Below are 17,281 nucleotides of genomic sequence, written 5' to 3' on the forward strand. Positions count from 1 at the left end.
CCAGTGGTCACGGACAACAGGGGGGTGGGGGCATGTGTGGGGAGGGGTTTGAGATGGGAATGGGGGAGAGGGATGAGGACAAATATGTGATACCTTAATAAAGTAATAAAAAAGTAAAAAAAAAAAAAAAAAGAAATCAGAGGAACAAGGCTATACTTAGACCAAAATATATTTAGCTACTCAGTGGTGTAAGTTTTTATATCCTTTGGGAAACTAAAAAAAAAGTCTTTCCCTTGACTCCTGCACATATCTATACTAATAAAAGGGTAATATGCAAATGGTCAGGACATTCTCACAATAACCAAACAGCAGGCTGCTGCGTGAGGCGACCAGGTCAGCATGGGTGGGGGACAGTGTGGGGTGACCAGGCTGGCAGAGGGTGGAGGGCAGTGAGGGGCGACCAGGCCAATGGGGTTGGGGAGAAGACAGTTACAAGTTATCAGGCCAGCAGGGGGAGCCATGAAGGGCAATCAGGCCAATGGGGGGACTGTTGGGGGTGACCAGGCCAGCAGGGGGGGCAGTTGGGGGCAACCAGGATGGCAGAGAAGGGCAGTGAGGGGCGACCAGGCTGGCAGACTTCTCCTGAGGGGTCCTGGATTGGAGAGGGTGCAGGCTGGGCTAAGGGGATCTCCTCTTCCCTGTGCATTAATTTCATGCACCGCCTCTAGTAAGTGCATAATGTTTAAGGAATTCTTTTCCCTCCATTTATTGTGATATTCTATTTCCAGTACTACCTATGTAATTAAAAAGATTTATTAAATAAAAATAATTGAAGACCAGCCGATGTGACTTAGTTGATTGAGCATTGTCTTATGCACCAAGAGGTCACTGGTTCAATTCCAGGTCAGCGCCCATGCCCAGGTTTTTGGCTCAATCCCTAGTAGGGGGCATGCAGGAAGCAGCTGATCAATGTTTCTCTTTCATCAATGTTTCTCTCTCTCTCTAAAAATTAGTAACAATAAAAAAACATATTTAATAAAGTAATAATAAAACATAAAAATAAATAAAAATAATAGGAAAATAAAGCAGTTAAAAGTGACTCTGAATGTTTTCTGTTAACCCTGCCTTTGGTGAATAATAACTGAATGTGATATGTAGCTGCTATTTCTGCTCTGTCTTATGCACCTTTCTTTTGTAAGTAGGATTTGCCAGGAATAAACCATTAAAACAAATACAAACAAATCACCCATTTCCTTCAATCTGCTTTAATTTGTTGCCATTGCCTATCTCCAATAATCTTACCTTGTCCATTCCCCACTTAGGCATCATGTTCAATTGTATAGTATCAAATTGTATAGTATCACTGTGGTAAAACAATGGCTTTATGACTGCTTGATCTGAGTTTTCTTAAGATGACCAGAAGCAAAGGGAAGTGCTGCCAAATTCTACCCAGATTACCATGTTGCTAAAATATAATTCTACTGCTCATAATAATAAAAAAGGCAAGAAAAAATATATTTTTAGGGAGTGTTATGTCCTTGTAACACTTTTTTATTGACACTATGCCTGTTTTAATATCCTTGTTCATTAATGTAATGTAAAAACAGTTATTAACTTGATACTAAAAAAGGATCACTTAGTAAAGAGTAAAATTTAGGCTGGTAAGAATTTTACATAATGTAGTCTCCCTTTATATTTAAAGAAAAAAATATTTAATCCAAATTTCAGTCACTATTATGGTAGAGCGATACAACACACACACTTTTGAACAGTTTTAAAAGCAAGACTTTTTAAAAAGCACTTTTAATCTAAATTCTATTCCTCTACACTTGAAGAGTTTTGTAGAGCGCCATGGAGCTTGGTTGTGTCAACATTGGTCCCTGGAATAAGATGATCATCTTTTCCTTCAACCAAATAATCCCATTGATCAAAATCTTTCTGAAGTCCTGGAAAATATAAATGTTAATAAACATTAAATTTTTGAGTGTTGAACAGTTGAGTGCCACTAAGTGGCACCATAGCATCACAAATTACATAATCTGTGTACTGATCAGGGAGACAAGGTATCTTGTGTCCAGCTGCTGCATCTGAATGAGATGAGGTGGATGCAACATGCACAGTATCCTCAACACGGAAGTCCACACCAGGCTTACTTACCAGGAAGACTGTTGGCTCTAATAGGTGGACTTACTGTCTGATATATAGTATGCAATGCTGCAAAATTAAATTTTCTCAAGTTTTTAAACCAATTTCACTGCTATGTTAAATTATAAACCACTGGAAAGAGTTAACATGAAGATGGTGCTATAATAAAAGACAGTTTTGTTCTGCGAATCATCTGGTTTGTGGAATGAAAGAATATTTGTTTCTTACCTAAATGCTTTTGTAAGAATGCTAATGAAGCTTTGTTGGAAAGATCGAGAGCTATATTTGAATCTATTTTTCCTTTTAGTGTGAACATGTATCCAAGTGCTTTGCCAGCTGCAAAAGTGAAGTCAGCAAAATTCTGATGGACTGAACCCCTGAAAGATAAATGAAACATTTATAAATCACATTGTTTGTAGTTAAGAGTACAGGAAAGATATGGGCTGGGTTGACTTATTTTTTTGTTAATTGATCTTTAAAGTGAGAGGAAGGGTGAGGGAGAGAGAAACATTAATGTGAGAGCAAGACATTCATCGGCTGCCTTCAGAATGCCCTTACAGGGGATTGAGCCTGCAACCTGGGCATGTGCCTTGGCAGGGAATCAAACAGGTGACCTTTCAGTGCCCCGAGCAACACCCAACCAGCTGAGCCACACTAGTCAGGGCCTGGTTGACTTATTTATAGAAAACTAAGGAAACAAGATTTATCAATTTGATCTCCTTAGATATGATTTTGAGGGTCACAGAATGTTCATTCAGGGATCCTAAAGAATGTATTTGTCTTACCTTCTAGATAAACAATGCAATGATTCCTGTTTTGCTTGGCATCTTGTCTTTAAAATAAATGATTCCAGCTTTTTAAGGGACTAGAATACTTCCAATTTCAGTAGATGGAATGTGTTATATGTTGAACTCAAAGCCAGAAGCCTGCACCCTTACTACAACCACTTAACTTGATATTTATTTGATGCTAATCAAGACACTTTGGATTTAAGCCTTGGATTAAGTAGATTAGAAAAACATGTTTTCTTGTATTATTTAAAATGTAATCACCTTCCAAACACCACTAAGTTGCATATTAAATTCACCAACGGCCTACCATCAAATAGGATGGCCTTTTTTATTGCTCATTTTTTATTACTTCTGGGACATTTGAAACTTGATTTTGTTGCATTTTTCCCTCTTTGTTTCCTTGACTTTGCACCTGCCCCTTTCCTTGTACTCTGTTTTTTCCTGGCTCTTCACCTAAAATGTAGACATTTCTCAAGGTTCTATTCTCAGGCCATTTCTCTTATCACTTTGTGGTCTCATACACACCAAAGGTTTCATCTATAACATACAAAGTCTATGCATTTCCAATTTGTGGCCAGCCAGCTCTGCCCATATTTCCCAAACTGGAGCTGAGAAATACCAAAATTAAAATACATTTTTTCAGGCCCCATGTGGTGCAATTCTCCTCCCATCCCCCACTTTGTTGCTGCTTATAAGCAAACCGTGAACCCTCTTAGCTATCAGTACTCAAAACAGAACCACTTAGCATCTGCTCATTCTTCCCTGCTTTCCAATCAAAACTTGAGCATGGGACTCATAAGTAAGGTAGATACAGGGTTAGGAAAAAGCAGAAGCCTGGATGCTACTCAAAGTAGAGGATGGCCAAGGAGAAGGAGAGGGTAGAGGGAAAGGAGGAGTCATCTAAAATTTAGATACTAAATGGCAGGGGAAGAGTAGGACTGGGTAGCCTGGGGAGGAGAAATAGGGGTCCTCAACAATATCAAATTGATATGGAGAGAAAGGCATAGACTGCTGGGCTTTTAAAGCCTCAGCAGGGCCAGCTTCAGCATGGGGGATGCGGGGAGAGGTGTGCATGCGTTTGGGAAGCTAGACCACAGGAGTCAAGAGTAAATGCAAGTAAGCACATGCAATATTACATACAAGCCATTCTTTTAAGGTTTCTAGCAGAAAAAGGAAGGGAAAGAAGTGCCTAGTAAGGAAGTGAAGTGAAAGATAGGTTAGGTGTTCCATACTATTTCTCCTTTAGAATTGGACTTGCACATGCAAATATGCTACATTAAAATCTTTGCCTTATCTGGACCTTTTCTTGCAGTCTGTCTAAACTCTCTCGATCCTTCAAAACCCAGTTCTACTCCCATCGCTTCCAAGCAGCTTTTTCTGACTACCTCAGTTGGAAAAGACCTTTCCTTTCTCTGATCCTGAAGTGTTCATTGCCTATACTATATTTTTCTCCCTGGAAATAAACCTAAAGTTTCATATAAGAGAGGGATGAGCACTATCTTTGCTTTGTAACATTCCATTGTGAGTCCAGAACCCTTTTTTGATTTCTTTTTCACATCCATGATATGAGCATATTGCCAGCACACCAGGGGACCCCATTATAGTTTGAGGAATTTATAAATTTGTTTTTCCCAAATAGGTAAACACATTGCCAGTCTGAACTGATTATCTGACTTTTTTCCTAAAGAGTTTCTACTCCAGCCTGGTAATGGAATACTTCCCTCTGCCCAGACCCCAAAAGGCATCAGCTTGCTCTTGTGTTTACATGAAAGTTGCATGCACCTTAGCACACATTTTAATTATCAGTATCCTAGGGGCCCCATGCACAAAAATTCATGCAAGAATGGCCTTCCTTCCCCTGGCTGTTGGCACCACCTTTGCTCTGGTAGGAGCCACCTTTTCGGCCCCGAGCTGCCTTTCTGCCTTCCCATGCTGTCCAGAGGCCCGGAGTGTCTAGGATGGTGTGAAATGCCTGAATTTTCACTGTGGTGATGATGTAAGTGTCCCACCCCACTCTCAGCCACTCAGGGCCTACATATGCAAATTAACTCACCATCTTTGTTGGGTTAATTTGCATACTCACTCCTGATTGGCTGGTGGGTATCATGAAGGTAAGGTCAATTTGCATCTCACTCTTTTATTAGTATAGATGAGCTACATATAGTAACACCATTGAACACTTACATTTTAAAAAGAGTAAATCTAAATGCACTTAGAACCTGAAAATTTTCTAATCTTGCTTATTGAAAATCTACACAACAAATTTAATAATCCTTTAATGGCTGATATCTATTGTGGTTTATCCAAGTTTCAAGTTTCTATTTCAGATAATGAAGTCAGTTGCTATTACCTGATTGTGATCATTTTTCTTTCTTTACCAGGTGTGAAGCATTTTTTCATACTTAAGATACTAGCAGGTGTTTGGAACCCTTCAGAGTTGATAAAAAAGAGAGGCTGAGAAAACTTGGAATATATTTCATCATTCAGGGGCATCATCCATGCATCCAGGGCAATACCGCACCTGCAGGTGTTTGTTAAGATGATAACAGAAGGCTGGTTACACACTGGAAAACATATAGGGCTTTCTAATAAAGCCAGGACTAATGGACACGCACCACACTGTTCCATGATGGTCATCTCACTGGTATTATACTTCATGTGAGAACAAGATATGATTAGCTTTATAAGGTCACAGATGTGGGAAATATGTAATCATTTTCCTCTAAGAGGCATTTAGGAATTGGGACCTTTAGAACCATATATAATCTTTAAATTTTTCATTCATTTTAATATTATTTTCAAAAAAATTTTTTTTGAAAAGTAGTAATTTCTTCAAAATTGTGGGTGTTTGAAAAAAAATTCAATGCACACATTATTGCTCCTATGTTTCCAAACTTTCTGGACACTCCATAGTCTGTTTATTATATCTTTTCTTAGAGTAACAATTGGACCATTGCTTTATATTTAGAGGTGCTGTACCTGGAAAATTGTCTGGGCATTGAAGAAAAATATATGGGGATATCGCTTGAAAATATTACTAACTTTCTTTATTTTACTTCTTTATTTTTTATTTTATTGTTTATAGTATACAGATACTCCCAATCACTAACTTTCTTTACAAGTCAGTTTGTCCTATATTTCATGACTTTTTGGACACTGTTGTATGTGCTAAATGGACTAAGGAAGAGAAACTCCTTCTACTGAAACAGATTTTAAAAAATGTGAGAAGTTTCATAAGTGATCCTCCCTTTCTATCTGGTGAGCTCCATGTGAGCTCATCATTCTGGGATGAAGTAGTTCAAGACAGTAAACATTTCCTCATGTTAGAACACCGGAGTATTTCAAACCTCACTCCAAATTAAAGATGAAAAAAAAAAAAATACTAGGGAGTATGAGATGGCTACATTATTATCATAATCTTAAGTTACTGATAAAATGTGTATATAAAGGTACATTTCCAAGTGAAAATGTTAAGTCCTCAAACAGATGAATAAGAATGAGGGAAAACATATGGGGGAAGGGAAACTTTTTTAATAGCAGTGAAATCAGATGTTTTCTGCTTAAGAAAGGTCACCGAGAGTATTTAATAGAGGCACAAAAATAGACTTGTAAGCCTCAAAGGACACCTTCCTTACTAAGAATTTGATAAAATTATATTTCACCTAGGTTATCATTCCCCGCTTCCAATAAATTACTGTTTTGTCTCTTTGTCTCATTCTCTTACCTGAATCTCCGGTCATCATGAAGAGCCTGAATAACTGTGGCTCCACCAAAAGAATGTCCCATTATTGCTATTTTATCTCTATCGATGGAATCCTACGTGAAAAAGCATGACATAAATTCATAACTATCTCACAGGTTGTTAGAAAAATAGAGTAAATCATTTTGTTAATCAGAAAATTAGTATTCAATTCATGGGCAAAACCTTGATTTCTTATAAAAGAAACTAGAGGCCCTATGCACAAAATTCACACACGGGTGTGTGTGTCTTTCAGCCCAGCCTGCACCCTCTCCAATCTGGGACCCCTCAAGGCATGTCTGACTGCCCGTTTAGGCCCCATCCAGGTAGGATTGGGCCTAAATGGGCAGTCAGACATCCCTCTCACAATCCAGGACTGCTGGCTCCCAACTGCTCACCTGCCTGCCTTCCTGGTTGCCCTTAACAACTTCTGCCTGCCAGCCTGATCATACCCTAACTATTCCTCTGCCAGCTTGTTTGTGCCTAACTGCCCTCCCCTGCAGGCCTGGTCTCTCCTCAAATGCTCCCCCCTGCAGGCCCAGCTGCCCTCAACTTCCCTTCTCTGCCAGCCTGGTCACCCCTAATTGCCCTCACCTGCAGGCTTGATTGCCCCCAACTGCCCTCCCTTGCAGGCCTGGTCCCTCCCAACTGCCCTCTCCTGCTGGCCATCTTATGGTGGCCATTTTGTGTCCACATAGGGGCAGTCTTCTTTGACCACATGGAGGAAGCCATCTTGTGTGTTAAAGTGATGTTCAATTTGCATATTATCCTTTTATTAGATAGGATAGAGTTTTGGTGCATGGGTGGAAGCCAGCTGTTTTGCCCTGAATGGTGTCCTGAATCAGGGTGGAGATTCCATTGGAGTGTTGGGTGGCCTGGGTGAGGGGCCTATGGTGGTTTGCAGGCTGGCCAAGCCCTCCAGCCACCTAAGCAGAGGCCCTCGTATCTGGGATTTATTTATCTTTTATAATTGAAACATTGTATCCTTGAGCAGAGGCTTGGGCACACCAGGACAGACAGAAAGCTTGGCTTCCTCCATTGCCAGAGGCAACCCAAACCTCCTGCTCTCTCCATGGCTGCAGCCATCTTGGTTGGGTTAATTTGCATACTTGCTCCTGATTGGTTGGTGGGCATGGCTTGTGGGTGTAGTGGAGATATGGTCAATTTGCATATTACTCTTTTATTAGATAGGATTCACACAAATACAAATATACACACATAGTACACACACATAAATGTGTACACTCAAATACATCTGCACATATATATGGTAAGCATTTGTAAAAGTTCAGAAGTGAACTTAATGGTCGTCCTAGTCACCCACACTTAAAACATCATCAATTCTGACTTCTCCCTCTCCCCAGTTCATATTTATCACTTTGTTCATTCCATGAGGATTTATTGAGTGCCTGCTCTGTACAAGGCATTGTAGCTCATTTCTAGTGAGCTCACAGCTAGTGGGACAGCAAGACATACAGATGCATGATGCAAATACAATGGAGTGGTAGCAAGGAGTAGCTATGATAGGTAGCTAATCCACGCCAGGGCTGGGCAGTGGGTGCAAGAAATCTTTTCTTGGATGAGCTGCTGCCTGACCTAAGTTGAAAATTAAGCAGCACTTAGTCGGGGTGGTGGGGTGAGTCATGTTGCCAAGAGGACAACATACAAAGGCATGGAGGCAAGAGAGAGAGTGGCGACCATCATCTTGTGCTTAAACTCAAGTACTTCTAGTTGTCTTTACTCCCTGTACTGCACCTTCCACACCTACTGTTGAGTCTTTGTTTATGCTCTTCACTTGGTCCCAAATTCTTTCCCTCTCAACACTGTATCTAAAACTTGTGGACTAGCTTTCCAGGATCAAGCTCAAAACATGCAGGAGCCATCCAAGAAGTCACAGTACTTTTACCGGAGGTGTTAAATTGAATCACATGGAACTGCCATTTTTATACTCTGACTATTGGCAACTTTATATATAGTTCAACCTAATGTATTCCTCCTTGCCCTAACACTTCACCTTTTTAAATTTTTTTTGCAGCCCTTTATCACGTTGTACCCTGTATTACAGCAGAAAAGCAAACAAAAGAGAATAAAGAGCTAAGAACTACAGGACAGGGAAAGGGGCTTTCGTAGCTCACCCGCAGCTGTTGCATATCGAACTCTAATTTTAAAACATTCTTCACTGGCGTTCCAGAAAGCATCACATCGAGAGCCTGGGAACACTCCTTTGCTCTTTGTCGCACCTGAAATGATTATTAGAAGAAGGAAATGACAAAGTAAAAGTTGTAATACTTTACAACTTATTTTAATGTTTGTGTAGAGCTTGCATGTGGGAACAATGGTCAGCTGCCTATAAACTGTCTGAGCAGTGAGTGGTTAGAAAACAGCCCAGCATCAGGATGCTGGCGCCAGCCTTGTGGGGTCCACATCCCGGCTCGGGTGCTTAGCCACGGTGTGACCTCAGGTGACTTCATCTCTCTGAGCTTCCTTTTCCTGTCTAATGCTGCCTACCTCAGTGAAATTTGGGTGGGATTCAGTGCAATAACATATGTAAAGCACCTAATGGAAAGCCATCACAGGGCGGGAGCCAGTGAGCTCAATTTCATTTAATCTTCCCAACAGCTCTGTGGGAAAGACACTAGTACTCATTATTTTGTAACAGAGAAAACAGGGACAGTAAATTAACTTGTCCAAGATGATGCCACTGAAAAGTGACGGCTCCAGGATTCAAGTGTAGAAAGTAGGATCCTAAGGCCTAGTCTCTTAATACTATGCTATGCTCCTTCTCTGAAAAGTAGTCTTTTTGATGGGACTATGAATCTACCTTGAGATTTTAAAATGAGAAGTTGTAATGCAAAAAAATTCTGTATAATCATGATCATCTCCCAGAATTTTGCTTGTCTTTGATTTCACGATGACCTACACATTTCACTAAGGGGATTGTATTACTGAGAGAACCTGCTGATGATTCTTTGGGCAATGGGAAGTATGAGTGCAAGGAGCACAGCTTACCAAGTATAAATCTAAATTAGCAAATATCATCCTGTTGCCTGTGCGTTTTAGTCCCCACGCCACCACCTGCTCTGACCACAGTGTACCTGCGAATTTCGTAGAAGCACCTCATTCTCTCCTTGTTGTGGGGTTCTGAGATAGAGCCAGGACTTGTTCCCTATTTCTGCATCAGAGTGGTCATTGAAATAGTACGTCGCAGAGGCGGATCCATCTCTTCAACACAAACAGAATCAATTACTTACACTTCCCCATTGCACCCAAGTTCCTCTTTCCCACCTTGACTCAATGTCACTCTTACCTTCCTGACGTCCCTTTCTTCCTCTCTACTACATTAAAAAGCAAAAATCATGCCCAGGCGGTGTGGCTCAGGGTTGAGCATCGACCTATGAACCAGGAGGTCATGGTTCAATTCCGGTCAGGGCACATGCTCAGGTCATGGGCTTGATCCTGTGTGTGTGTGGGGGCCGGGGGGCATGCAGGAGGCAGCCCATCAACGATTCTCTCTCAGCATTGATGCTTCTTTTTCTCTTCCTTCTTCTCTAATATATATACATATTTTATTTTTATTTTTTTTTAAGACATCACTGTGAGTAAACTCAACCCATTCTATCTTCACAATTCCTGGAGGCCACGTTGAAATTTCCCTCCCGGAATCAAATCCAGCAATGTCACTTACTAGCTGTGTGGCTTTGCTGGCTTCCTTTTCCTCCTTCTTAGAACAGTGATAATGGTAGCTATCTCATAGGGTGACTATGAGGATTAGATGATGGTGTGCAAAAACAGCACACACACACACACACACACACACACACACACACACAAACCCTCTAGAAATGTTAGCTGCTTTTATAATTCTTGAAGAGCTAGCTCAGTCTCCCTTTTTTATATAGTCATAGCTGACCATTCAACATTTTCTGTCAACCTTTAGGAAAGTTAGAGCCCAGCTATAAACCAGGTGACATACCTGTGTTCTACAGTAGCAACTATAAATCCATGAGATGCCAGGTCATTGCCAATTGCAGAATAAATTGTCCTTCAAAACAAAAAGAGGGGAGCATTCAACTGCCAGTCATGATTACAAGGTGGCATTTGCTAGTAAACTTGGGCTGTTACACCCTGGAGTAGTGCCCTGGAGTAAAGCAGAGAGCTGTGGTTCTCAAAGGGAAGCGATTTTGTCTCTCAGACTATTTGACAACATCTATTGTCATTTTCATTATCATGAGTTTGGAGAGGGTGCTACTGCCATCTGGTGGGTAGGGACTTTGATAAACATCCTACAATACAGAGGACCACCTACCCTCCACAACAAGAAATTATCCAGCCCAAAACATCAACAGTACCAAAACTGAGAAACCCTGGTGCAATGAGTATCAATACTGCCTTTGAGAGTTCTGAGTATTAATTGTGGCTCTGCCGTTTATCAGACACATGGCTTTGGGTAATTACATTTCTGATTTTTTTGTCCTCACCTGTCAAGTGGGGCTAATAAAGGCTTTGCTGTAAGGTTTTCATAAGATAATGTGTATAGGAAAGCAGTACTGTGTGGTGCTTAAGAGATGGGATCTACAGTCCTGCCACTGTGTTTGAATCCTGGTTCCACTATTTATTAGCTATGACCTTGGATAAGTCACCTATCTTACCTCTGCCTTGGTTTTCTTTTATCTGTAGAAGGATGATGCTATAACAGTATGGCATCTAGTGGGATTATTCTGAGGACTGAGTAAATTAGTACATTTTCAGTGCTTATAATAATGTCTAAAACAGAGTCATTACTGAGCATGTCAGCTGCTGTTTAAATGACTGGACAGGGTGAGATGTTTAACAGGCGTGTGCAAAGCCACTGCATTTGTAACCCCCGTCCACATCTCCATTCTGCACAATTTTCTCATATCATGCATTCAGTAAAAAATGTCCAAAAAGAATAAAAGGAGGTAGGGAGGAACTATGTCTTCTACCCCTGAAGATCCAGGAACTATAGGGACAATAATCTAGCACAGGAATCAGAAAACCTTTTCTGTAAAATGTCAGGCAGTATATCTGTCAAGTTCTGTGCACCATACTTTATGGTCACAACTACTCAACTGTGCTGGCATCACACAGAAGTAGCCACAGACAATGTGTAAAATGACCGTCTTCTAATATAACTTTACAGAAACAGGTAGCAGACTGGATTTGGCCATGGAATTCTAATAAATAGCTAGACCACAATTAAAGAACTAAACATCATTTATTGCAGATGCTACCCAACTTTTTTCTAGCTGAAAGCCACCTTTTATCTTTCTGAAAGATGTATTATCCTCTGAGTCGGAGGAAGGGGAGTCAGAAGAGAAGATGTAAGAAGAAAGTGGAAAGGGTATAGTGATCATGAAAATAAGCCAATCAGATATCATGCTACTGAGACTAGAGCTGTCTAAAGTCCCCGCCCAGCTTCAAACCCCTCTGGATCCTTTGATGAACAACTTTGGGTCAAGCACTCCTATTGGCCTCTTAGAACTGTGCTACAGTCTGAGACTTCATACACAATCAGCCTTTAGGAAAGTTAAAGCCCCGCTACATACCAGGTAACATACCTGTGTTCTACAGTAACAACTATAAACCCATGTTTCTCATCTCCTTCCCAAATGTCCACCCTGCATCATAATCTGGAGGCTCTCCCTATCCTTTCCTGATCCTTCCCCTCTATCCTTCATAGGCTTTTCTCTCAATAGCTGCCTTTTAGAGCTAATCCAATTGTGGTGTCTATTTCTCAGGGACCCTGAACTAACACAATGGATGATTTTGAGAGTATACATATTATAATACAGAAAGACAACAGCCAAAAATGCAACACCCTCTCTCCTCTGTTGTGAGGCTAGGCTCCAGGAGCTGGTAGGTGGAAATGACAGGGCTAGAATTGATCAATAATAGATTATAACCAATTCTTGAGGAACCCCAACTCCTCCAGTGTAGGGACTTGCATGACACTCCAAAATATGCTACTCCTTTTGGGGCTGGGGGAATACATTGATCCCTCATGACTGAAATTGTTCAATCTCTCAAACTTTACCTCAATGCTCCAAGACCATGAGATAAAACAATCAGTGGGTATTTTTCACCAGTCCTCACTGGAGCATTCCAGCTTGCAGGTGTGGTTTTTGAACCTAGACAGCAATGAAAGATTATAAATAGGGGTTTTTACTTGAATGTTGCTGGTAAATTTAACTTATATCTCCTTAGTATAAAATCCTGACCCGTTGAATTTATATTTTTATGCATTCATTAAAAATTCTCCTACAAGATACCCACTAAGGCATCTGAACCTTAGGTTTTTACCTAAGACCACAGGATCATTAATGATCAGTTCTCCTCGCCAGTTCTGAGCTTAAGGTGAGATATTTTACTACCTAAAGGCATATTTAAGAAGGATGTTCCTTACTACCAGTCTCAGGTTTTAGAAAACCTTCAAAGAGAATGCTCTAAAAACAAACTAAACCTCTGGGACATTACAGTGAAAGTCAGAATCTTTGAATAGGAGACGCCTCTCATTCTACATGGGTCATGATCAAGAGAAAAGTGAAGAGAGCATTGACTTCATACTCAGATGTGGCTTTTGCCACAGCTCTGCTACTCACTAGCTATTCACTATAGGCAAGGTAAGAGAACTGTCTAAGCTTAAGATTCATCTACACTCATAAAAGAGAAATATACAAATTAACAATCACTCTGCTATGCCCACAAGCCATGCCCACCAGCCAATCAGGAGCAAGTATGCAAATTAACCTAACCAAGATGGCAGCCGGCTACAGAGCTGTAGCAAGCAGAAGGCTTGCGGTGCCCTGTGATGGAGGAAGCCAAGTTTCCCACCTGCCCTGGCCAGCCCTGGCCTCAGCTCAAGGCTACAAAGTTTCAATTATAGAAGATAAATAATCCTAGATACTTGCTTCCAGCTGGCTCTGGCCTCCACTCAAGGAGGCGCTGGAAAAAAAAAAAAAAAAAAAAAAAAGGAGAAAAGAAAAAATGAGAGGCTGGGTCACCAGGATAGGATGGCAGGGGCCTTTGGGAGGGTCAGTTGGAGGTGATCAGGACTGTGGAGGGGGGCAGTTTTGAGTGAGCAGGCCAGCAGGAGGCCAGTTGGGGGTGAGCAGGCTAGTGGGGAGGTAAGGTTGGGGTAAGAAGGTCAGTAGCAGTTGGGGGTGATCAGGCTGGTGGCAGGGGGCAGTTGGGGGTGAGCAGGAGGGCAGGCAAAGTGGTTAGGGGCAATCAGGCAGGCAGGCAGGCAGGTGAGCGGCTGGAGCCAGTAGTCCTGGATTGTGAAAGCAATGTCTGACTGCTGGTTTAGGCCCGATCCCTGTAAACCAGCAGTAGGATATCCTTTGAGGTGTCCTAGATTGGAGAGGGTGAAGACATGCTGAGGAACACACACACCCCCTCCCCCTGCCATGCATGAATTTTGTGCACCAGGCGATTAGTTGTTTTTTTTTTAGTGTATATATTGGTATGTATATATATATATATATATATATATATATATATATATATATATATATATGGAAGGAAATGATAATCTATCTAATGGGATTTCTTGGGAGAATTATATTTAAGTAAGTAACACATGTAAAGCACCTATGCAGTCAATAGTAAGGGCCACAAAAATGGAAGATATTGTCTTCCCTTCTTTCACTTCTCAATTGTCATTATTTTCATGGACTATTTGTGTTTCCTTTCTCATGTAGAACATGGAAATGTGATCATGAAGACCAAATGAGACGAATGCTACAGAAGTGACGTTTAAGTTATTCAAGCACCACAAAGATAAGTAGTCCTTAAGAAAACTCCAAAAAATGTTTAAAATAAATGCCAAAAGCTGTAGGTAGTTTTTTGGGGAAAATCTGAAGATATAGTTAACACCAGCCCAACAGTAGTGCCTGGTCAAATAGATAGATAAGGAAGGAAAGCCTATGCTCATGAGGGTAGACAAATTAAGTGATGAATGCATATTAGATTGTCTTTGGGAGAGAGTCTGGTCCTTTGGGTGTGGGGGATGGGAATGAGAATAGAATCTCATTTATGCTCAGTAGAAAATTAGCTTTTGCTCCTTAGTTTGAGATTTGAAAATTATGGATGGTAACTTCTACTTTTTTCTTTTGTTGCTGGCCTGTAGAAAGCACTTTAGCACAGAGCATAAGGCATAGTAGTTGCATTGGCCCAGCTCCTGCTTTTGCCATATTATTGCTCCCCTGCAATATGTAAGAAGAAAACAAAAGACCTGCCATTGAGGGATATTAGAGCCAATCTGAAAGTCTGATACTTTTATTCCCTCCACTCATCCCATCATATTCAGAATGGACAAAATGAGAACCTTCAATTCATTGACAGTTACCTGGCCTTTGACCTTTCAAGAAATATGTACTTTCTTTGTTATCTTAGTTTAGACTGATGAAACTCTACTTTGGTCCTTAACTGCCTGAAACTGTCGCTGTTTCCAAGTCTGTCTTATACTCTGGAGTGTATAAAGCAGGATCAGCAGAAATCTTACCAAATAAGAGGTTCAAAACGTTGCCCACAAGCCAGTGTGTTCCAAGAAATTTACTAAGACCATAAAAATATTCTTTGTTTGGGATCCACATGGTGTCAGGGTGATCATTATCTTGGGATGGATAATACAGACGCAAGAAGGTGCTCTGGAGAGGAAAGAAATTAATGCACTTTTTGTTAAGACACTTCTCAGATTCCAACAGCTATTTTAGTGGGGATCCAAAAACCTCATTTGCTCATGAAAAAAGTCCAGATAACTTTTTAAGCTGCTGTCATAATTGAATACAGTCAAAGAAGAAGATAAATAGAACAACTACAAGCTTTTGTGATGAAAAGAAAATGAGCCTGGTTTCAGTCAGTAAGGAAGGGGAAAAATAGAGTTTGTAGTTAAGTTAATCAGATGGCAGCAATGAATTGGGGAATGACTTAACAAAAAAACAAAAACAAAAAAAGCTTCCTACAAAGCAATACAAATCGCAAAGTGAGTCATTCTCAGGTGAGGACAAGGTCAACTTTCAAAACCTCTAGGGAGTCATAGCAAATCAGTATTCCAATACAAGGGTTAAGTGATTTTAAAGCATCACCTGTTTAGTATATTCAGACATCAGGTCTGTACAACCGACGGGATAAGGTCCACTTCCTTTGGGGATTTTGGTATGGCCCATGGTCACAACATCCATTATAGCTTGTAATTTATTGATCCGTGCTGAAAAACAGGTGCATGTTATCTCACTTGTCATTCATTACAACCCAGATTTTATTATGCAAAGAAATTCCAAGGGAATCAAGTTCCCGCCCATAATGTCTGGTCTCCTTCATTTTTTTTGCTAACTAAAAAAATATACAAGTTATCATTGGGAACCTGCTGTATGCAAAGTACTATGTGAGGGAAAAGATGAAGGCAGACACAGGCCTTCTCACAAGATCCTTAGCACTATCACCTTCTAATACTTATAGCCTTGCCCTTACCTTCTGCTCCAATGCAGACCATATTAAAGACCACTTCCCAAGTCTGTTTCCCCTAAACATGAACCTTATCTCCTATTTCTGATTTGTGCTTACAATTCCTCATTTCGTATCCCCACCCGATGTCCTTCCATAGGAGCATCAAAGCCAATGGCCCAAAATAAAACAAAATAAGATCCTCCCAACTTCCCCACCTCATCCTTCCACCACAAACCTGGGAGCATGGGGTCATCTCTCTTTCCCACCTCTTTCTCACAAAACTCATACATCCAACCAACTCTCAATTTCTAACATTTGTTCTCTTTCCAATATACTCCTAGCCCTCTGGCACAACAGTCTCATACATACCTTCCCTGCCTCTGGACCAGACAGTTTCTCTCCTAACTGCTCTATTAACCTTGCAACTTGCCCTTTCAAATGCAAAGTTCACCCAGATCCTGGAGTGATTAAAACACAAAGCTCACCAGGCAATTCTTTGCAAAATCCTTCAATGGCTTCCTACCACCACACAGTTTTTCTTGAAGAGAGAATGTACTGGAATCTTTTTGGAAGGCAGTTTGTAAGTGATTTAAATCTACAAATGCCTTCCTAAGCTACTTCCATTGCTACTTGTGGCATGGCCTTTTCTCCCCGTATTCTGGGGTTAAAATGTGTTCATAGGCACACAACTTAAACCCCCCAATTCCTGGGCACTGTAAGAAAGACCCTCCATGATCCAGAGTTCCACTACCTCATACTCTTCTGCTTTTTTCCTGTATCTCCCTTCCATGTGCTCCTGGCACCTGAGCCACAACTGGGCTGTCTGACACCTCTGCACCTTTGTAAATGTTAATCCCTGTGTTTGAAATCACTGTAGCAAAATCCTATTCAACTTTTGGATTAGTTTTTAGGTCTTCTCTGGACCCTTTTCTGATCCCCAAGAAATAATCATTTTATCCTTAGTATTAAATCAATTCCCTGTATGTGTTTTTAGCATTCTTCATTATATTAAAACTAGAGACCCAGTGCATGAAATTCATGCACTGAGGGAGGATCCCTCAGCCCAGCCTATGCCCTCTTTCAGTCCAGGAGCCTCTGGCAGACCTGCCTCTCGCAGTCTAGGAGCCCTCACTCCTTACCATCTGCCTGCTTGCTGCTCCTTAGTGCTGCTGTGTAGGCAGGAGAGACTCCCACCACC

The 17,281-nt window shown here is 40.9% G+C and overlaps 1 protein-coding gene across 5 annotated transcripts in view; it reads right to left on the reverse strand.

Annotated features, from left to right (window-relative positions):
- Window positions 1–1,635: 1,635 nt before the first annotated feature.
- Window positions 1,636–17,281, reverse strand: part of PLA2G7 (phospholipase A2 group VII) — a 38,937-nt gene continuing 23,291 nt past the window's right edge. For all 5 annotated transcript variants that reach the window (XM_084889830.1, XM_084889834.1, XM_084889831.1 and 2 more), the window contains 10 exons: window positions 15,723–15,844; window positions 15,140–15,284; window positions 12,671–12,764; window positions 10,589–10,657; window positions 9,711–9,837; window positions 8,751–8,855; window positions 6,601–6,692; window positions 5,227–5,397; window positions 2,314–2,462; window positions 1,636–1,886 (listed from right to left, as the gene is read on the reverse strand). In XM_084889830.1, coding sequence (XP_084745956.1) covers window positions 1,756–1,886; window positions 2,314–2,462; window positions 5,227–5,397; window positions 6,601–6,692; window positions 8,751–8,855; window positions 9,711–9,837; window positions 10,589–10,657; window positions 12,671–12,764; window positions 15,140–15,284; window positions 15,723–15,844 — 1,205 coding nt within the window. In that variant the 3' untranslated portion in view covers window positions 1,636–1,755. The remainder of the gene's footprint in view (window positions 1,887–2,313; window positions 2,463–5,226; window positions 5,398–6,600; window positions 6,693–8,750; window positions 8,856–9,710; window positions 9,838–10,588; window positions 10,658–12,670; window positions 12,765–15,139; window positions 15,285–15,722; window positions 15,845–17,281) is intronic.

This window comes from Pipistrellus hanaki (genome assembly GCF_964339955.1).
Source record: "Pipistrellus hanaki genome assembly, chromosome: 7".
Taxonomy (NCBI): domain Eukaryota; kingdom Metazoa; phylum Chordata; class Mammalia; order Chiroptera; family Vespertilionidae; genus Pipistrellus; species Pipistrellus hanaki.